A 20098-nucleotide genomic window follows, 5' to 3' on the forward strand; every position below is an offset into this window, starting at 1 on the left:
TTTTCTAAGAATAGTACATATGTAAGGCTGTATCATACGATCAATCAACATACGGTAAATTATTCCATTAACAAGGTAATCCCTTATCTATGCCTATAAATAAATTCGCAGACAATAATATTTACAAGACAGGTTTACGTAATAGAATTTAATCAGCGCAATCAACACATTTTATGCTTTGTCAATTCAATAATTTGCTTTTGGATGACTAAATACGAGAATAGCTGGTTGATCGCAATTTCCAGAAAAGAAATTATAAGTGAAAAATTTCAGATTTTGATGTAATCTTGTTATAGAATGTGTATAATTTGTAATTAAAAATAAATTCAACTGGAAATTGTGCCCTACATGTCAGTCGATTGGTGAAATCCGTTCACAGCAAATTTTCTATCACTCTGGAAAAAGTTCCTGTCCTACTACGAAACCTGCCCAGCGAACGGGTTCCTTTTCCTGTCGAAATTTCAGGTTAAGAAAAATCTCCGTCTTCCTTCTAGGAGATTTGAAATAATTATCAATGTCATACTAGTATTACATTAAAATTCCTGTTTTCAAAATTTGCCATTAATTTCCCGTTTCGTAGAGTTCGAATAATTTACCTATCAGCAGCCACTTCGCTATATTTAGTCTTGTACGTATGTCTTGTATATGTCTAGACTGAGACGTGGTCACGTGGGTTATTTATTCCTGTTTTATAGGAGACAAAATAATCCTTTCACTTACCAGTCATCACATTCCGTAAAGCACACAAAGAGAATAATGTAAATTCATGCTGCGTATAGCCTCGAGAAGAAGATATAGGTTGCATAGCAGAAACTCCCGAATAAAAGATGGTATATACACTGGCCAGTACAATCTCTTTAGCTAATCGGCTCATATAAAAAGACACTCGAGGATGAGCCAGAGCCATCACAATCCTTTCACCCATCTCCTCGAGCACAGTTATAACTTTCAAAAAATTCAAAATGAAATTCGTAAGTTTTGATTTCATTCATTTTCATTGATGACGATATCTATGGCAGCTTCATTTCAATAATGTTGTCGCTGATTTTATACAGATCATCGCACTCGCTTTCTTGGCAGTGGCTTTGGCCACACCCCAGCGTCGCCCTCAACCCCAAGGGCTTTCCGTTGTTAAACCTCCGGCCGGATTCAAAGCTTCGCTGGGCAATCCCATCCTGATTGTTTCATCCAACAGCGAAATGAACGCCGATGGCAGCTACTCTTTCGAGTCAGTAATTTTCAATTTTTCTTTCTATTTCTATCATCACTAATAATAGCGCTCATTCAATTTTGACAATTTGCGAATTTGGCAGTTTCGAATCCGCCGATGGCACCAAAGTTGAGGAAAGCGGAAACCAAAAGAAAGTTGGACCTAAACCCGAGGATATCGGCACCGTTTCCAGGGGCTCTTACTCTTACACTTCTCCGGACGGTGTTATCATCAGCGTCAACTGGACCGCCGATGAAAATGGATTCCAGGCCACCGGCGATCATCTGCCCACTCCTCCTCCGATGCCCGAACACGTCGTCAAGATGCTCGCAGACTTGAAGGCTGCCGGTGTTCTGTAAACGTGCCTATTTATAGCATGTTGAATACCACTTTGTTACCTTATTCCACTTGGCAAAATCCAATTAAATGTTTACGGCTTTGTATCTTCATATTTTTTTGTATCGGCTGACTGTAAATAATAAATGCTTTTCAAGTAAAAAAAAACAAAGTTCTGGTATTTTCACTGTTCACACAATCGTATTTTCTGCAATTTATTTCGTTTGTATTTTTTATATAAGCTCAATATTTGTCCCATGATTTATTTTTCCAATCGATGCGTCTTGGAGAGTTTTGTTTATCATCATCAGACTCTCTGGGTTTAGCTAATGAAACCAAAACAATTATCATTATTGCATGAAAAGTTTATGAAATTTCAAAGTCTCTACGTACGTGGAGAAAAAGAAGCAAAAAGAAGTTTCTCAATGTTGAGGAAGGAGGCCTCGACGGTAATGGAAACCACAAAGGCCAGTCCGAAGACTGTGACGACGATGCCCAAATATGTCGTCAGTTGGCTGTTGAAAGTGTAGTAAACGAGCTTGCGATTGGAGGCGTAGAATGCGTCAAGATAAGCGAAATGAATGAGATAGACGCAATAACTCAGTCGGCTCAAAGGTAGAAATCCTTTCCACGACAGCAGTCGGTTGATGATGCCTAGCGATAAAGATTTGTATATATTTATTGGCGCCATATTGTTGCGATAGCTCAATGCATTAGTTTAAAAGATTCAAAATTTAAAGTAAAAAAATTTAAAATTTAAAGATTTAAAAGATTAAATCGATTGAAAAATGTTACCTCCGTAACCTTTCGTGCAGGCATAGACGATCCAGGCTACAGCTGCGGCCCATGCCGTTCTGTGCAGAGATCCGTAAAACAAACTAACTGTCGGGTCGATTGCCGGCACAGCGGTTTCATCCAAGTAAGGAATCAAACCGTAAATGACGGCCAAGATGATGGCCGACGACATTGTCCAGAAGATGACTAATATTATCTAATAGTCATGCAAATAAAATGTCAATTAATGCCATTAAGCCGTATTAATTATTACCAGTGCGTGTTTATACCTTGGATGTCCGCTTCTGTGAGTCTTTGGTGACGTACAAGAACCAGCCAAGCCAGACTCCAACGATGTAGGGTGGAGCCCGAGTCCATGGCTTGGTGTAATAATACTCGGCGTCCAGACCCATTGCGATCGTATCCATTCTGAAAATTGTAAAAATAATCAAAAGTTGTGTAAAGATTCTATGTCCGTTAGTGGGAATATTATTTACGTCCGGGTGGGCATCACCGTAGGCATCAAATCAAACACGGCGAAAATGGCGAAATTGGCAGCGATGGTTCCGATAAATAAAAACCCGAGTAGAGGCAGTCCAATTTTCTTCCATCGCCACATCAAGTAGATGACAAGAGGTGAGACGATAAAGAGTTGCATGTCGAGCGCCAAATACCACGTCTGTTCCATACACTGTCCGAGAAAAAAATACATTTAGTCAAACGAGTTTAATCAAATAAAACCACAAATAATAATATAACTCACCTGAACGTTTATGTCGGTCGGGAAGAGATTGTTGACTGCATTGACAGCACAAAATATTATTGCGAGTTTAGTCCATCAACTTTACAGTAGCGTTGAGAGTTATGCATAGAAGAGTTGGACTCACTATAGAGAAGATGCCACCACCAGTTGATGCGACAACCGTAAGCCGATGTTTCGATGTTGTACCAGTTGGGCCCAGTCCCCATGTACACGATCAAAGTGGCAATGAAGCCAAGAACGATGGCGTACACAGGCGTCAATCTGAATGAATTCAAAAATAAAAGTATTATGGGAAATGGTCGAGGAATATTGTTTAAAAAATTAAAGAGCGCAAACCTGAGATATCGGTGAAGATAAAACCATCCAAAATTGAATTTTCCTTTTTTCTTGTCCAGCTCGGCCAGCAAAAGGAACGAGACCAGCAGGCCAGCCATCAATAGAAAAGTATCAACCGATATGGTGGCGTTTGAAATACCTTGAAACCACCATTTCATAGCGTCCTAAAAAACGCAGGAAATTCAAACAATTTTTTTGTTATTCATTTCAATTTGATCCATTTCTATCGACTCACGTCTTTGACCATGCTTGGATTGACTGAAAAAGATGCCGGGCCAATAACCCAAGTGTGACCAATGACCACCCACAGAGTGGAGAGAACGCGGATGCCGTGAACGCACGACAAATTCGTCGGAGATTTCGAGACTTTCATCGACAGCAATTTGCGTCCGTTGGTCAGCGCCGAGAAGCAGTGCAGGTAACTGACGATCGGTCCGTCCTTCTGGGACTCGAAAGGTTCATCCGCCAACATGCGCCAAGCGTCGTGAATCGTAGCGGCGACAACCACCAGGCCCAAAAGACTCAAAACGACTCTGTTGATAAAATAGAAAATTAAAACATTTGCCAAATTATAACCGGAAATGGATTGATTTTTACATGACAGTGATGTCGGGGCCGTCAAAAGACGGCGGATCCTTGTTGTCTTTGAAGCAGTATCGCTCGTCAGTCACGGTCACGATGGAGTAATTAGCAATGATGTAACTGCCGACCAGTTCGGCGACGGCCTGTCCCAAATCGTCGGCGCTGCAGGACGATGGCAGACAGAAACTGATACTGGGGAAAACGTAAGTGATGACGTCCGCCGTCGCCACTTTGGGCTCCACTCGTCCGGCATTTGGCGACAGGAAACCAAGCAACTGCAGAATTGTTACCAAGTTGGCGCTTCGCCCTTCGACGTCTCCTGATGCGGATGGAGACCATTCCGACAGGAGAATTTCCGATTCGTTCACCGGAGCCGCTTTAAAGTAAGCGGTGCAATACTGGCCGTCGAAATCTGGCGCTCGAACGGCCAGGCACTCGTCGAACAATCCGTCCGCATGCACATTACCAGCTCCGTACAAACCAAGTGGGACTTTGCCGGACGATTCCTTCACTGATTGGAAAAGAAAAATGTCAAAAAATTAGTCAAATTCAAATGATTCTAAGCCGCTAGAACTTACTCTGCATAGCCCATGCACGCCGGTAGAGATTGTGAACGTATTCGATGCTGTCGTTCTTGCACTGCTGACTGATGTTGCTGGCCACGGCCGTTGGGTAAGAGGTTGAAACCAAATTGACCACCAAGTCGTGCAGCCATTGCTGGATGAGGCTCAATTTGCTATCACCTTCTTCGGCCTGGAGCTCGTCTATTTCAGCTGATGTCAGTTTCAACCACGTCCGGAATTCCTCCTGTCTAGCGATGCCTTCGAATCGACTCGAAGTCTGGCCAGCAACAGACGTGCCAACGGCGAGAACAGCTATCAAAAGCCAACAATTTTTCATTGTGGATTTCGGTCTTGAGCTGAGAGCCGAGCTAAAATGCACAAAAATCAGCAATGATCAATTGTTTTTGCGTAGATATTAATCCCGTTCTATAATACGTCAATCTGATGTCGGCTGCAGAACACTTTCACCGCAAACTGGCCATGAGACAATGATTGATATAGCGTCTCATTGTCGATACCTATATTGCAGATAAGAATAGTTATAGTCGTTCAAGTACACTTTAGACGTGCACTGATAAATCGTGTCCGAGGCGGTTTGGGTCATTTCGAACACATAGGGCATGCACTTTGCGTTAAAAAATAGTTGGAGATATCGCTTCGACCCTTCTCACCAAAAACAAACACGACCAAACACATTTGGCGGTCAAACCCGCTCTTGAAAAACCCAACGTATAGTCAGTTGTACGTGATTGAAAATAGTTCCATAATTTTATTTTCTAAACGACCGTGGTTTCACCACCACTAAACGCTTTGAACGACGAGATAACGCGTGATTGCGCGTGATTCAATTCAAACAATAAAGAATCATGACGATGTGTGTTAGCTGCCTAATTTCAAAAATACCGATAATCTTTTTTAAGCCATGACAGCAGCAATCTACCAAATGTTTAAAGGTCCAACTACATTACCAGGAAGGAGATTTCCTAATTGTACGCTTTCAGAGGTTACAGTTAAAAGATAATTGCAATCTAAGTTGTGAAACAAATAAGTGGTTACAGGCTAGTTGGCAAATCATTCCAATGTTGGTAAGAAAATCTAAGCATTTAAATTACAAACAATGGTATATGTTTGCAAAGTAGCTGTTGAAACTACATTCATTAATTCACTCATCTTGCTCTTCAACTTGCAAGAATATGAACATTTTAATGTTTTCCATTTGTAAAATCAACACGATTGTTTTCCACAAAAATTGTGATATTTTCCTGCCAACACTGGAATTATTTGCTGACAAACAACTAAAATGTTGGTTTCACAACTTAAATCATTTGATGATTTTCAAAAATTAAAAAATTTTGGAACTTAGGTAAAGAGAAAAAATTAGGAAATTTTGTGCTAAGACGACGATGTCGAAGGTTATGGGGTGCCGTTGTACCTTTTTAACAACAAACCTATCATTTAACATCAATCTATAATTAAACAAACTACATTATATAAACACTTATCTACACAAACATCAAAGGGTAACATAGCGTCAAACCTGGAATATTAGATTTATCAAATCTAACTTGCAATCAAACCTAACCTTAAAATCAAATGTAAAATAATAGCTCCGTAAACCTGCATCAAACCTATTATCTATTATTCAATCGGGCAAATTAAAAAATAAAACAACAATTCAGATCGAGATTCAGATATAATGTAGCCTATACTAACCCCGGAGCATTAACAACTCATATGGGATATGGCAAATGGTTTTGCCTCCATTCTTTTCTCCCCGCCCCTTTTTTAAACTTTGTCATCTAGCGGTCAGAATCACGCAACACAAAACACCAATTGTGATGCTGTTGCACTTCTAATTTTGTAATTTAATTTCTGTACTTGATTTTCATTATATTTCATGCCATTACGTTATATCTAGAATGGCGATCTACCATCATTCCCATTCGCCCCCATCATTTTTACGAAAAATTATTTCAGATCGTATACATGTACCAGAAATAAGGAATCGGGAAATTGACTGGCTTCAGGCCGAGATCAGGGACAACTTTTTAAGTAGCAAACAAGGTGCGTCAGTCATATCAAACAAATTTTTTTTATTTTTGAAAATGCACTGGTGGAACGTTTCCCGGGATTCGCGCGTGTTGGTTCACATTCTTTTTAATGTGAAAATTATTTTCTGATAACGAATAAAAATTTTAAATCCACGTTCCCAAATATATTTTGTATCAGAAAATGAGCGTGATATAAAAACGAATAAATGCAACCAATATGCGCAACTGTGATGGGACAATTTCTCCAGATTTCCGATGATAGCTTTCGATATCGGCACGGCAAAAATGCATGAATGCATTTTCCTACAATTTTGTGGAATTATCTAGAAATCCTGCCATGTTCGTTCGTTTTTTGTTTTTGTTGGAGTCCTCTCGCTGAGTTTCCACGTTTATTTTAATTCGCCCTATACATGAGCGGGACAAATTTTGCTTGTTGCGGACGGTTGCGTAATATATAATATGAGTAGGCTACTACGTGCGCATGAGTACTTCTGCGGACTTCTGTTATTTTATGATGCCTCTAGTGGCCTGACAGAGAAGTATTCTACAAAGCCAATGCGTCTATTACCCAACAAATAAACGCTTTTCTGATTCCTTAATTGTTTTTCAAACTTCAATTACATTACAATTTTAATGATTCTTTATTTCTAATTTTTAGCTTAGCCTCTACACTTCATTTGTTAATTGATTGATTCAAGGAATAGAATTAAATATTCATTTTCAAAATGTTAACCATATCCATTTCCTTTAAATTGTTATTAAAATAAACTGTTTGATTACATGATTGATTAATTTATCGCAATTAATTTATCTGTTAGATTGCGAATGATGTTTGATTTAATGTTAAGTTTGCCAATACATGGTTTATTAAATAATAGCTTACCTGATAGATTGATTGTTTTCTCTAATGTTAATCGATAGATGGTTTGATTAATTTTACATTTCATTTTGTATGTTTTATTTGAATTAAAAGAGTGTTACCTCGGCGTTATTGGTGTTTAATGAATGTTAAATGAATGTTAGAATTGTGTAATGAATGTTAGATTTCTGTTAGAATATAAGGTCACGATTGATTTAAGTTATTATAATGTTTAATTTATTGTTTAATATTTCTTTGTTGGTAAAAAGGTACAACGGCACCCCATAGAAGGTGTTGACGATGGTTGACGACAACGAAGATGTTTTCGCAAATGAACGCGATTACTTCTCAGATTGGTTTTAACATTTAAAAAATTCTTCAACAATACATTTAATCCCTTCAAATTGAATTATACATTAAACAGCTGAATTTCGAATGTCATCATTGTTGTTTGGCTTCAACTTCAAACAAAAAAAAGCAGACGATACTACTGCTAAACATCAAACATGATTTTGGCTCTCTATTTTGATTTTTGAACTTGAGATGTTATTTTTTTAAATCGGCAATCGCACCATAACACGAGATACGTAGCACGACTTGTGTGTCAATCAAGGATATCTCAAACGACATACGATGATAGATAAGTGTCTCAAACTTTTAACCGTTTTTGCTTTTACCGGTAAAATTCGTCATTTTGAAAATATTTTCACGGGGTTGCTGTGTGACGCGACATTATGACTCATTTGGGGGGTTAAAGTATACAGCGTCATTTTTATTCGATTAAAATTACATTCATACACAATTCTCAAACATTCTAAATTGCACGTCCATTAAATATTCATTTCCAAATGGATTTTTGAGCCGGGGCTGTCTGCTGCTGATAGCTGTCGCTCTCGTATTTGGACGTGCTGTAATAATTGGAATTGTCGCTGTAAGAGTTCTCGGCCGGCTCGTAGGAGACATCAGCCCGGTAGCCGTTGTGGTCGGCCTCGTAGGTGACGATCTGTTTGCGTCCGTCCGGCAAGTTGACGGTGTACTTTCCGCGAGTCTGTTGGTTCTCGTGGGTCTCGCTGCGGGATTGCTCGTTGCCATAGTAATCGTTGACGTTGAACTTGAACGCGTAGTTGTACCATCCCTAATTTTATTTTAAATCAATTAGTTTAATAATTATGTCAGACAGTAAAATGTAATTTGATTCACTTACATTGTCATCTCCCTCGTAGTTCTCGGGGTAGTACGACGGAGTGGTGTAGCCTGTGGTGTAGCTCGGCTGCTGGTAATAGGTCGGCTGGGTGGTGTAACTAGGCTGCACGTAAGGCTTGCTGGTGGTGTAAACAGGGGCTTCGGAGTAGTAAGGTTTCGGGGTAGTGTAGTAAGGTGCCGCAGTGGTGTAGTAAGCCGCCGGAGTAGTGTAGTAAGCTTTCGTTGTGGTGTAATAAGGCGCCGCAGTGGTGTAGTATGGTTTGGCCGTGGTGTAGTAAGGTGCCGGAGTGGTGTAGTAAGGTGCTGGAGTGGTGTAGTAAGCTGCCGGGGTGGTGTAGTAAGGTTTGGCCGTGGTGTAGTATACTGAAGGTGGGGCGTAATACGGTTTAGCTGTTGTGTAATAGTTCTGCGGCTGCTGCGGTTGCATGTAGCCGTAGGAGCCGGACACCGGTCGGATGGCCCACAAGGCGGCAAAGTAAACCTTAAATAATTAATTTCAAAAATTAATAACCTATAAGAAACAACAAATATTAAACAATAAATAAAAATACACACCAAAGCAGGTAAATACATGTTGTTCAAAAAGTAAATCAAGAATCAAAATGAGGAGAGCACTTGATAGTTGCAACTCTGAAGCGGAGAGCTGAATGATGATCTCACCAACTCACTCGTTCTTTTTATATCCATCATGAAACAAGTGAGCAACGCTGAAATAAGGTAAAACCATATTTTAGAAATCCTTGAACTTCAACAGGTCAAATCTTGTGTTATATTCTTCTGTAGTTCTAAATGCAACATCATCCCATATGTCCATGTTGAATGTTTAAACTTAATTGGGTGGCTGTCGAGACCATTTTCCATTGTACACCGAAGTTGTGTCTGACACCATCCGGGGGGATTTCAACCACATACAACACGTACCAAAATGTCCTCGTTATTTATATTAACCCTGACCAGCTTAAGCGGTTAAACCCTTATATTGTCCCTCATAAAGCCTTACCGTAACACGCGCTAGTCGTGTCCTTAGAGACGATCTGAAATTGTATTTTCCCCTTATCGATAAATATCGACCAGTCACAAGGTATTACTTCTTAGCAGAGTTAATTGGATCCCTAGATAACTAGATTCAACTCCGTCATTTTTTGTTCTGCGTCTTGTGTATATTAAACTAAATCAAGAATATCGCCAAGTTATATTATTACAAGATTCAGACGTGTTGGACGTTTCATTATTGCTTTCAGGACGGAGGTTTACATCTTCTTCTGGATGAGTTGCGGGTGAGTTGTCGATGGTTGAGTGAACTACAAACGAGCTTCGATTAACGTCGAAAACGAAGCTATTAAATTGGTTGTTCTTCGATCGATTTCACCTTGCGACTCTTCGGACTCTCCTTTTTATATTCAACGAAGTTAAATATCCAATAAAATATTTAGTAACAACATGTGTCCATCAACTGCCGTATAATGTAAAATTAGTTTTTACTTTTGGGTTTCGGTGAAGAAAACAGCAACTTTTCCAAATTCAAAAATGACGCCTCGATTGCGACGGACGCCAGAAACGCCAGGGCGAAGCAGAAAACCAGGACGCCGAAACAAGTGACGACCGTTCCGAACAGGGTGTAGTAGTATTGCTTCCGCATGGCGGAAGTGAAGACGGTCAGGAAATCGTAGTGGACGAGGTAAACGCAATAAGTCAGCCGGCCGAACGGCATGAAACCCTTCCACGACAGAAACCGATTGACAAAACCTGAAAAATTGACAGGAATTAAAATCTTCTTTTCACATTTTTAAATTAATTAAGTATTCACCTCCGTAGCCGCGGGAGCAGGCGAAGATGATCCAGCCAATGACGAAAGCCCAAGCGGTTCGATGAAGAGGCCCGTAAGTCATGCTGACGGCAGAACTAATTTCGGGAACTTTAGACTCGTCGACGTAGGGCGTCATGCCGTAAACGATCGCTAGGCCAGCAGCTGTCGACAGTGTCCATGCCAAGGCTACCACCGGCTTAAAATTTAAAAAAGGAAATTTTTTTAATGAATTGTTTTTTAAAATTATAAATAATCTGCTTGTATACTTTTGATAGTCGAATCGATGATTCTTTAGTGACGTGCAAATACCAGCCGAACCAAATGCCCACCAGGTAGACGGGCGCTCTAGCCCACGGATCGACGTAATAGTGTTCGAAATAATCATTTGAAGAGGCCAAATCTCCGCTATATAGTATAACATCAATCGAAAATCAATTCGATTATTTGGTTGGCCAATAATCAATTTAGTAAATATAGCAAAAATTACAGGCGCGAGAAAAATATGGTTGGCGGGAGGTCGTAAATGGCGTAAAGGGCGAAAACAGCTGCCTGACAGGCCAATCCAACGAAGGCCAATCCGGCAAGCCCAAATTTCTTCCAGCGCCAGAGCGGATAAATGAAAAGCGGAGCGACGATAAAGAGTTGCATGTCCACGTCCAGGTACCAAGTCTGGCCCATACACTATTAAACCAAGAAAATGAAATAGTCTTATTCTATAATCAGAAAAGAAATAGTTGTCTGAATTTAATTTTTGTATACCTGAATTTCAGGGTCCATAGGGAAAAAATTGTTGACTATTAAAATCAAATGAAAAATAATTGTTTAGATTTTTACAAAATTAATTAGCAGTCTTGGTAATCGGAACTTACTGTAAAGAAAGTGTCTCCACCAAGTGATGCGACATCCTTGTGATACGAGAGTGACGCTGTACCAATTGGGTCCGGTCCCGGAGTAGACCATCAGCGTCGCAATGTAGCCGAGGATGAATGCGTACACGGGCGTCAATCTCAGATAGCGGTGCAGGTAGTAGAGGCCGATGTTGAATTTGCCTTTGGTGCGGTCCAGCTCGCGGAGCAGGAGGAACGACACGAGTAATCCGCTCATCAAGAAAAAGGTGTCGACGGAAACTGTGCCGTTGGCGATGGATTGCATACCCCAACTGTAAGAATCCTGTGAAAAAATCATCAAATCAATTCTAGACATTAATTCAATTTTCTTCAAGATCTAACCGTTTTAACTGCTCGGGGATTCATCGTTTTGTAAGCGCAGAGAATCCAGGTGTGGCCGACGACGACCCACACGGTGGAGAAGAGACGAATTCCGTGAATGCATCCGAAATTATCGCCCGACGACGACGTCACTTTCATTGACAGGATTTTACGACCATTGCTCAGCGCCGAAAAACAGTGCAGGGCGTTGAAAGCTTGGCCGTCCGTCTTGGCGTCGAATCCCGTCCCGCAGTACATCCGCCAGGCTTCGTGAATGGTGGCCGACATGACCAGCAGTCCGATGGAACTCAAGACGACACTGAGAAAATCGAAAGTTGAATTATTGCGAAATTAATTAAGATTGAAATTATTTCGGTCTTTACATGACGGTGATGTCCGGGCCGTCGAAAGATGGCGGATCGACGTGATCAGTGAAACAGTACTGCTCATCCGTCACGGTCGCGATGGAATAGTTGCCGATGACGTAACTGCCGACCAGTTGGGCGACGGCTTGGCCGAGATCACCTGAGCTGCACGACGACGGTAGGCAGAAACTGATGCTGGGCAAGATGTAAGTGCCGGAATTGATGCCGGCCAACTTGGGTTCAACTCGACCCGCTCCCGATAGCTGTCCCAATATCCCAAGGATTTGGAAAATCGTGATGAAATTGCCACGCCCTTGCTCCTCGTAGGATGGTGGAGGAGGCGGAATGATTTCAGATTGGTCAACCAGTTCCGGCTTGAAATAGACGCTGCAGTATTTCCCGCTAAAGACCGGAGCGCGAACGGCCTGGCATTCGTCGAACAATCCGTCCGCGTGAACATTGCCGGCTCCAAACAATCCCGGTGGAAGTTGGCCCGTCGATTCAAACACTGATGAACAATCAATTAAATGTATAGTAACTTTGGTGTCACTTATTTCTTTAATCTTACAAATAAAAGCAATAAGAGATAATAGAGGCTATCGTTTGGTATGTATATGGAAAAAAAGGTCGTTGTGCATTTTGCTTTAATTGGGACATCACGCCAGGACTTGTCGGGACATGTTGACCGATAAAACGGCAGGTATTAGGGTCGAATGCCTCAAACGATTTTGAACGAACATTATCGCATCAATTAGCCAGCAATTCTTATCATTCACCTTAAACTAAATCTGCTGGACATTTCTTAATTAGACTCTAATATTATACTGTCAGATCGCTTCAATTATTTAGTTTTTAGCTATCAAACTATATAAGGTATCACAGTTAATTAATGACGATAAAAGGCTCTTACTCTGCAATGCCCAGAGGCTCCGATTGGCGTAGAGGTTGCGGACGTAGAGCTGGCTGTCTTCTAGACATTGCTGGCTGATGTTTCTGGCCACGGCGGTCGGGAAAGCGGAAGCCTTGAGGGCCGAAAAAATTGTTTGAACGGCCGACAGTGCGTCGTATCGAACGCCGGACTGGTCGTCCAGTTTCTCGGCGATGGTCTGACTCAAAATCTGCCAAATGCTGTGGTGGTGATCAGCTCCGAGTGAATCGACAGGACTCAGATTTATTAACTGCTGGGATCGGCCTTTTCCTGCCCAGAGCAGGAGGCAGCTGGAAATCATGATCATCCAAAAGGAGTTCATGGCGGAAGAATAACGATTGATGGTTCTCGGTGCGCTATTAAATCTTCCGCTCTGTGAGACTACAATTTCCAGCAAGGGTATTTATAAGCCGCCGGTGTCTGTGGACGGACTTATTTTTACCCGATTATCTTTCATTCAGATCTAAATGGGAGCACAGTTATATCAGTCAAAAAATGCATTGCACCAGCTCGCGCAATATATTTTCCCAAATCTGTGTTTGTTGTTTTCATTTTTTATCTGATGAAATAGAGTGTTCTCTACAAGACGTCCAGTCCAGTCCAAACTACAAGGGTTAAGCTTGTATTTCATTATTGCAACTTGGGAACGAAATCTCCCAGTCGAGTCTAAGAATAACTGAAAATAATAAGGTTGTGACGTCACAATGTTTGCTGTAAAACCCGGATGCAGAGATTCCCTGTTATTTAATTAGAAATTAATTCATAAGATGGTCTTTACCGACTGTTCCGGTCTAGTGAACCACAAGAAAAAGAGTCGAGAACCCCTTGGTAGTTCTTTTTGCCATGAAGTAAAAAATTTAATATTTCAATAAGATATATAATATTTTCTAAACCACAATTTCACATGCCTCTATGGCGCAATTGGCTAGCGCGTTCGGCTGTTAACCGGAAGGCTGGTGGTTCGAGCCCACCTAGGGGCGATTTCTTTTTTGGCCTTTTTTGTGCGCCCTAATAGTGTTAATATCACTCCTTAAAAAAATTATTAAAAAAAACAACGTAATCATATAGTTTACTTTATCGAGCATACATTGTATGCATATTACTGTAAAATTTACAAATTTCGAAAGACGTTAAAAATGTCTAGCGTCTTTTACACATTTTACAGCACCTGAAAATTTTGATTTGATGATAGCCGCCGAAAAACTAAAACATCACCCTAGATATCTACAACGCCAACGCCTCCTTCAAATAGCCGAGATTACGACCGAAGTGATCAAACCGACCATCGGAGTACACGGCGGCAACCCCAGCAACGGGCAGAAGGTGATGAAAATCACCAATTGAATGTGCATTTCACCAGCTATTTATTTTCCGCAATCTGGAGTGAAAACCTTAATTATATGTTTACAGTATGTTTTCAAACAGAAATAATCAACTTTAATGAATCAAGTGCAATACAATAACCAACCCTGCAATGCCTGAATTATGTATTATTTTTAAATATAAAGAGCGTAACAAAATCAGAAAATTAGCTAATCTCTTCCAGAAAAAAACGGCCGTATGCAGTTCTCATTCTCATCGAGTTTCTCTCCTACAGTACAATGGGTTTAAATGCAGTCGACTGAAGATCCCGAATTCGTTTCTTCTTCTTCAACAGTCGGTTTTTTTAATCCGGTTGGTTCAGTCTATTTGCCTAATTCATTTGAGGCGATTTCGACGACTGATGACGAACGGCTTCCGTGTCGGTGCTCAACTCCGGCGACGTAACGATCGAGTTGTTGCTGTTCAAAATACACACAAATTATGCTGGTTAAAATTGTGCAAAATTTAAAAGTTGTTGTGTTATACCTTTGCTCGCTAGAAGGATTCGTTCCAGCGCTCGACTCCGACGGCATTGCAAAACCCACAGTGTCTTTCAGTTTGATTGAGACGTCTCTGTTGCCGCAAAATAGAATGCAGGTCACAAAAATATGCAAAATCTGAAAGTTAATCATGTTCATACCTCATAGCCCGCTCCATGCTGGATAGACGGGTAGAAAGATTTACTTCAGATCCTGAAAATGATCCTCTTTCTTGCTCAATTCCAGCTACTGAAACAATAAAAAATATATACAATTAGTGCACTTATTAGGGAGTCGAATATTATTTGGGTTTACCTTGCTGTTGTTTCCTCGGGGAATCATTTTCTTTCTTGAAGTCTCCAAAAGTTGTTATTGTACCGTCGGTTAAATGCGGATATTCAGAAGTTATTCCAATATAGTAACGATGTCGCAGCTCCTCTTGATCCAGCAAAGAATTCGATTGCGCTTCTGCGGAAAATTTCTGTAATTCTTCTCTAATTTTTTGGAGGCGCTCTTTGTCAGCTGAAAGTACCGGAAGGACCGGAAGAGGGGCACTTATTGCCGAAGGATTACCAATATATGCATAAATGGACTCAATTAGTGGAACTGGATAGAATTCGGCTCTCAACACAAACACTTTGGCTCGATTTCGTTTGTTGGTTGCCGTAAGCATCACGATCTCTGCCATATCCAACATTTTCAATTGGATGCCTTCGATTAGCCAAAAAATCTTCTCCATTTCAGAACTTCGATGAATCTGCCAATCCATCATACCATGAAGTAAGTCGGTGATTTGTCTGGCTTCAAGTGTTCGCTCGGGAGTAGTCTCGTGAAATTTCTTAATTTTCTGCCTTAGGGGCTCCAGCAAATAACAGAACTGGTACATAACGTCTTGGAATTGAGGAAATATTTTAAGATGGGCAACTTTCAATGCGCCATTTCCATTCAAGATCCGTTCAAGCTTGATGTCATGCATTTTCCTTATCATCTTGGCATCAATATCCCTCTCTATCCGAAGTCGAGATTCCATTTGTTCCGGGATGCTTCGTAAAGTAATTTCAATAGGTTTCCAATGACCGTCTTCCTTATAAAAACTCTTCGCATCCATGAGATATTGAATGAATTGTTGGAAAGATCCCTCTAAAACGAGGCCAGGATTGAGGCTGCTTAGGATTTCACATTGAACCTTGTCTAATGCTGCAGGTAAATCTGGACTAGCGTTATTAAGACCAAATACTTGATTGAAGTATTCTTTGGCTGCCAAGTAAAGATTTCGTTCCGCGTTCTCCTTCGTTTCGTGCTGGCGGTCGATGGTTCTTTGTAGGCAACAGATAAATTCGGCCCCGTAGACAACCTGCTCCACCAAATGAGTTGCTACACCACCACTTTCCATCTGGTATTCGTTGAGTTTCGAGTCGATGAATTTTGGACAAAGAGCTTCGATTCGTCGGCAGACTCGGAAAAAGAAAGTGACTTGAGCTACGAAGCGAGCTTGAGTGACGCGAACATTTTCTTTACTTAAATCCAATTCAACATAATCGCCGAACCAAAGTTGACCCAAGTTCGCAGACTTTTTGTTACGAATGCTGATCCACAGGTGCGCATTGATACCTAGGGCTTCGTACTCCAAACTGATCGATTGAGGCAGGTGAAACCACTCTGTTTCGGGTGTCAATTTCTTGGTGATTAATATGGATTCCTGGGGCACTCGGACATTGCCTGTTGAAAATCGAACAAACAAATTTTGTTAATTGTGAAATGTGTAGCTAAAAATCCACGCATGATCACTTACTACTTTGTATAGTACACTGTACTTAATTAATATACCGTAAGAGGCGTAATAGTTTCGAATACGATAAGTCAGACAACAAATTAAGACAAGCAGACAGAATAAGATCTGCTGAACACTCCTAGATAAAAAATCAATACTTGATATATTTATACGAGAACTTACAAATGGAAATGGCGTCGGAATGGTAGTTGTAAAGGTTTCCGACTTTCACGTCGCGACCAAGAGCAGATAACCGAATTCGTTGGGAATCCATTGACTCAGACTGTCAGACTACACACCGTAAATAAATTTCGACTCAACTGGGCACCAACAACGTGCGGAATGGCGATAGCAAAATTTTAGTTGTGTATTTGAGCGGCAAATTAGACAATAGATGTGTGCTGGAATAAAAATTAAAGCAAATAGTAAGCGTTGCCAACTATCACGAAACTATAGCCGTAACATTGATTTTTTTAAATTGAACCAATTTTACACAACTTTATTATTTTTTCGTAGGTGATTATAGCCAGCAAAAACTGTTTCTCGTCGTAACGGAAAAAGAAGGCGATTTCACATTTTTACTGAAATAAAGGATAAATTATGAAAATAAAATAAGAAATAAAAATTTACGGAAAAAAGAAACAATGATAAAAGAACATATCATATCAGATTCGGCTGTATAGGCTGTATAGTGTATACCGAATTAAACAGCTCAAATTAGGCTATAACGGTTCCGCCCTTTTTATTGCGTAGACCACATCAAGAGACCGGCAAGACAAACTTTATTTTATTGAAGAGCAATACTGAATTACTGATATACAATAAGAGCCTAAAGTTGCTGTAGACTCTCTGTACTTTTCAAAAGTTTTCTTTTTTTATTTATACTACATGATCTCGTCAAACATTGTCCAGGCTGCATATACTGGAATGGAAAATTAAATTGAGTTCTTAAAACTTTCGTCAAACGTCGAACTCTGCGAACGATTTTGTTGTAGCGCGGAATACTGCTGCCGGAGGGAAGTCCGCAAGGGGTTTGTCAAAATCGATTCAATAAACAAACTTGAAACTTCTATAATTCGTCTGCTGGGAATAGGATTTTGACAACAGCGTAGAGACTACATATAACAAAGATTCATCGATCCAGTTACACGGAAGTTTAATTTTAAAGAGCGAACCTTCTCCTTTTTTATTTTTACAGCAGCAACTGCGCCGCTGTGTATTCTGTTATTAAATCACGAGCCCATATTATAAGATGTTACGCAACCTGTTGGAATATTGAGCAAACATTCAACTGCGCCTGTCTCGTTGCGGATGCTGCTGCACTGGGAGCTGAATTAAATTGCGCATTGTCTGCATTCAGTTACGTATCGAAGGCTCGACCAATTCCAAGGAATCAAAATGTTGACTCGATTTCAAAGCGGATCTCAGTCTCCATCCAGCGTCAGATCCGCTTACGAGCTCTATAGCTGCGGTATTACATCAATTTGAGTTCATTTGAGTGGTCACCCATAGCGATGGTCCCTGCGAATAATTTGAAGACAACACGTCAACTCGTCATCAGTTATCCCGGAATGAAGAAGTTATCCATCAAGATCTTTTCGGCGGCCATCCTCATCTGTGGCATGGCTTCCATCGGCATACAAGTATAGGCAAAACGCCAAAGCGATTTTGCATATTAATTTTGTCTATAATTAATTCATTATTTTATATTTGCACGTTGAATTCAAGACCGTCACCTTGGTGATATTCTTGGAGACGTTTGATCGCTATTACGTCTATTTTCCATCGGACGTCGTCGGCCACGGCATTTGGGGCGGTATGCTCTACTTGACGGCTGGCAGTTTTGGATTCGCTGTCGCCTTCATGAGGAAGAAAACGTTGTAAAATTTCAATTTAAAAATATCTGATCAAACTTGTGGTTTGAATCAAATTGTCAATTTGTTTTACAGGCTGGTGGGAACCGTCGTGACTTCGTCTTTATCGATTTTCGCTTCGTTCTTGACGTCTTTGCTCTCAGCTGGAGCGGCTTCGTCGGGCGTTTACAGCTCTTGCTACCGGAAATTCGGATACTCCAATTCGATATGTTTGTTTGATGATTAAAATTTTTGATTAGAATTATCTATTGATTATAAATTGTACATTTTGATTGATATAGGTGACACTTGGCTGGGATTGGAATGGGCGTTGATGATGTGCGGGATTGTGGCGTTTATCAGCTCGACCAGTCTGACCATCCTGGCATCCGGCTCTCTCTGCACTTGCTGCCGGAAGCACAACACTATCGCGGACATGGTAATGAAGTTATTTCCGTTTCAAATGAGTACGCGGTCTATTGATTTACTTGGCAATTCGGCCATTTCTTTCACAACTGTTTTAACAATTTGGGAAAACGGACGGACACATCCACTGCCCACAACTTGACATAAATGATGCAGCAAGAATCGGTGGTGACTTTACAGGGTGTCTACGTCGATCAGCAGGTTCCGGCCCAACAACAAGTTTAACACAATATACCAGTCAGAAGTCTTAACTCAAAGAGTCTTAATCACCGGAAGAAGATGGACAGTACTGAGCAACACTCTTCAGATAATTTTTAATCCATTGAATTTTGCTATTGTATTAGTGGTATGAGCCTATGTTTGTAGAGTGTAGATTGCTTATTCAAGCCTGATTATAACTTTATAATTAAAATAGCTTTTTAGAGCCGGCTGTTAAATACTTTAGGCTAGATTTTGTGTGTGTTTTGTGACGATTCAAATTTTTCAGGTGAATCGGAATAAAGAAATTCGGTATGAAATTTGAAAAGTCGTTTTTAACTTGACATACTTTTCGTTGATGGCACTGCAACCACAGTGACACAATTTCTGACTTTGTGCCTAATAAGCCCTAATTGAGCGGATGTTCGCGGATGTTCAAAGCGATAAGGAATGATACATTAATGGAATAAGCGAGGCTCTTCTGTTGTGATAAAACCTGACCTTAGACAAACCTGAGCGCCTTTAAGAGTTAATAAGTCATATTTTCAAGGCCGCATTCTTACGACATTAAGAAAATCATTTGGACACTCTCCTATAAAAGTCCTGAAACCCTAGTTGGGTTTGAACCATCGACGCTTGCAGTCGCCTTGCGGTCTTATAAATTACATTTAACTCAAATAAATTGAGCAGCTGTAACCTGAACCAAATTTTAAATTGTCAATAAAAAAATGGACAAAACTAAAGTTGAAATTGTGTCTCCGGTCAATCCGGAAGGAGGTAATATTCTATGGCAGCCAGTGGTGATGGTTCCTGTGGACACGCCCGACCGTCCAGCGCTCAATTATCCCGGAATGAAGGTGACAGCCATCAGGATCTTTTCTGCTCTTTGCATCTTCTTGGGAATTGCATCCATCGGAGTGCAGGTAATAATTAATTAATCAGAGTTTGAATTCAAATTTTTGTGAATGGCTTTTCTATATAGATAGCGGCCTTGGTGATTTACGCAACTTCATTATTCAATCAT

General features: G+C 40.5%; 6 protein-coding genes and 1 non-coding gene across 9 annotated transcripts; 3 read left to right on the forward strand and 4 right to left on the reverse strand.

The window, feature by feature from the left end:
• The first annotated feature begins 909 nt into the window (after window positions 1-909).
• On the forward strand, window positions 910-1714 carry LOC124348461 (endocuticle structural glycoprotein SgAbd-3-like). The gene is made up of 3 exons (XM_046798682.1): window positions 910-971; window positions 1056-1228; window positions 1314-1714. Exons 1-3 carry the CDS (start codon window positions 963-965, stop codon window positions 1567-1569), a joined length of 438 nt encoding a protein of 145 aa, XP_046654638.1. The 5' UTR covers window positions 910-962; the 3' UTR covers window positions 1570-1714.
• A 6-nt stretch (window positions 1715-1720) lies between these two features.
• LOC124348460 (nose resistant to fluoxetine protein 6-like) lies at window positions 1721-5088 on the reverse strand. The gene is made up of 12 exons (XM_046798681.1): window positions 5000-5088; window positions 4580-4932; window positions 4017-4512; window positions 3655-3952; window positions 3420-3583; window positions 3208-3344; window positions 3084-3118; window positions 2818-3011; window positions 2611-2749; window positions 2342-2537; window positions 1940-2200; window positions 1721-1872 (listed from the first exon to the last, which is right to left on the reverse strand). The coding sequence occupies exons 2-12, from the start codon at window positions 4899-4901 to the stop codon at window positions 1790-1792; spliced, it is 2325 nt and encodes a 774-aa protein (XP_046654637.1). The 5' UTR covers window positions 4902-4932; window positions 5000-5088; the 3' UTR covers window positions 1721-1789.
• A 3143-nt stretch (window positions 5089-8231) lies between these two features.
• LOC124348361 (extensin-1-like) lies at window positions 8232-9337 on the reverse strand. Its single transcript, XM_046798553.1, has 3 exons — window positions 9233-9337; window positions 8679-9158; window positions 8232-8609 (listed from the first exon to the last, which is right to left on the reverse strand). Exons 1-3 carry the CDS (start codon window positions 9248-9250, stop codon window positions 8313-8315), a joined length of 795 nt encoding a protein of 264 aa, XP_046654509.1. The 5' UTR covers window positions 9251-9337; the 3' UTR covers window positions 8232-8312.
• A 377-nt stretch (window positions 9338-9714) lies between these two features.
• Window positions 9715-13349, reverse strand: LOC124350975 (nose resistant to fluoxetine protein 6-like). Its single transcript, XM_046801704.1, has 10 exons — window positions 12968-13349; window positions 12076-12565; window positions 11714-12011; window positions 11354-11654; window positions 11244-11278; window positions 10972-11165; window positions 10751-10889; window positions 10485-10680; window positions 10160-10423; window positions 9715-10067 (listed from the first exon to the last, which is right to left on the reverse strand). The coding sequence occupies exons 1-10, from the start codon at window positions 13305-13307 to the stop codon at window positions 9979-9981; spliced, it is 2346 nt and encodes a 781-aa protein (XP_046657660.1). The 5' UTR covers window positions 13308-13349; the 3' UTR covers window positions 9715-9978.
• Window positions 13350-13891: 542 nt separating this feature from the next.
• Trnan-guu lies at window positions 13892-13965 on the forward strand. The gene has a single exon. It is a non-coding gene; the product is annotated as a tRNA-Asn (tRNA).
• A 490-nt stretch (window positions 13966-14455) lies between these two features.
• LOC124350976 lies at window positions 14456-16999 on the reverse strand. Of its 2 annotated transcripts, none has more exons than XM_046801706.1 (5): window positions 16781-16999; window positions 15142-16545; window positions 14988-15072; window positions 14834-14920; window positions 14456-14766 (listed from the first exon to the last, which is right to left on the reverse strand). In XM_046801706.1, exons 1-5 carry the CDS (start codon window positions 16869-16871, stop codon window positions 14679-14681), a joined length of 1755 nt encoding a protein of 584 aa, XP_046657662.1. In that variant the 5' UTR covers window positions 16872-16999; the 3' UTR covers window positions 14456-14678. The 2 variants fall into 2 exon arrangements, with proteins under 2 accessions (XP_046657662.1, XP_046657661.1); XM_046801705.1 differs by having other exon boundaries at window positions 14988-15075; window positions 16781-16997.
• Window positions 17000-18047: 1048 nt separating this feature from the next.
• Window positions 18048-19381, forward strand: LOC124350980. Of its 2 annotated transcripts, none has more exons than XM_046801711.1 (5): window positions 18048-18240; window positions 18326-18477; window positions 18547-18680; window positions 18753-18889; window positions 19033-19381. In XM_046801711.1, the coding sequence occupies exons 1-5, from the start codon at window positions 18112-18114 to the stop codon at window positions 19099-19101; spliced, it is 621 nt and encodes a 206-aa protein (XP_046657667.1). In that variant the 5' UTR covers window positions 18048-18111; the 3' UTR covers window positions 19102-19381. The 2 variants fall into 2 exon arrangements, with proteins under 2 accessions (XP_046657667.1, XP_046657668.1); XM_046801712.1 differs by having other exon boundaries at window positions 18326-18474.
• Window positions 19382-20098: the final 717 nt, after the last annotated feature.

This window comes from Daphnia pulicaria, chromosome 7, assembly GCF_021234035.1.
Source record: "Daphnia pulicaria isolate SC F1-1A chromosome 7, SC_F0-13Bv2, whole genome shotgun sequence".
In the NCBI taxonomy this organism is placed as follows: domain Eukaryota; kingdom Metazoa; phylum Arthropoda; class Branchiopoda; order Diplostraca; family Daphniidae; genus Daphnia; species Daphnia pulicaria.

Excerpts from the sequence above, each read along its gene's own strand:
- LOC124348461 (XM_046798682.1), top strand. Across the intron at positions 1,229-1,313 it reads GATGGCAGCTACTCTTTCGA|TTTCGAATCCGCCGATGGCA; the intron begins GTCAGTAATTTT and ends CGAATTTGGCAG.
- LOC124348460 (XM_046798681.1), bottom strand. The coding sequence starts at position 4,901 with ATGAAAAATTGTTGGCTTTTGATAGCTGTTCTCGCCGTTGGCACGTCT. Across the intron at positions 3,119-3,207 it reads GTGGTGGCATCTTCTCTATA|TCAACAATCTCTTCCCGACC; the intron begins GTGAGTCCAACT and ends CTGTCAATGCAG. Across the intron at positions 1,873-1,939 it reads TTTTGCTTCTTTTTCTCCAC|CTAAACCCAGAGAGTCTGAT; the intron begins GTACGTAGAGAC and ends TGGTTTCATTAG.
- LOC124348361 (XM_046798553.1), bottom strand. Across the intron at positions 8,610-8,678 it reads ACTACGAGGGAGATGACAAT|GGATGGTACAACTACGCGTT; the intron begins GTAAGTGAATCA and ends AAATAAAATTAG.
- LOC124350975 (XM_046801704.1), bottom strand. The coding sequence starts at position 13,307 with ATGAACTCCTTTTGGATGATCATGATTTCCAGCTGCCTCCTGCTCTGG. Across the intron at positions 11,655-11,713 it reads ATCCCCGAGCAGTTAAAACG|GATTCTTACAGTTGGGGTAT; the intron begins GTTAGATCTTGA and ends ATTTTTTCACAG. Across the intron at positions 10,424-10,484 it reads CTGCTCCCGCGGCTACGGAG|GTTTTGTCAATCGGTTTCTG; the intron begins GTGAATACTTAA and ends TCAATTTTTCAG.
- LOC124350976 (XM_046801705.1), bottom strand. The coding sequence starts at position 16,871 with ATGGATTCCCAACGAATTCGGTTATCTGCTCTTGGTCGCGACGTGAAA. Across the intron at positions 15,076-15,141 it reads CCCGAGGAAACAACAGCAAG|TAGCTGGAATTGAGCAAGAA; the intron begins GTAAACCCAAAT and ends TTATTGTTTCAG. Across the intron at positions 14,921-14,987 it reads AGCATGGAGCGGGCTATGAG|AGACGTCTCAATCAAACTGA; the intron begins GTATGAACATGA and ends TTGCGGCAACAG.
- LOC124350980 (XM_046801711.1), top strand. The coding sequence starts at position 18,112 with ATGGTCCCTGCGAATAATTTGAAGACAACACGTCAACTCGTCATCAGT. Across the intron at positions 18,241-18,325 it reads TGGCTTCCATCGGCATACAA|ACCGTCACCTTGGTGATATT; the intron begins GTATAGGCAAAA and ends GTTGAATTCAAG. Across the intron at positions 18,478-18,546 it reads TTCATGAGGAAGAAAACGTT|GCTGGTGGGAACCGTCGTGA; the intron begins GTAAAATTTCAA and ends TTTGTTTTACAG.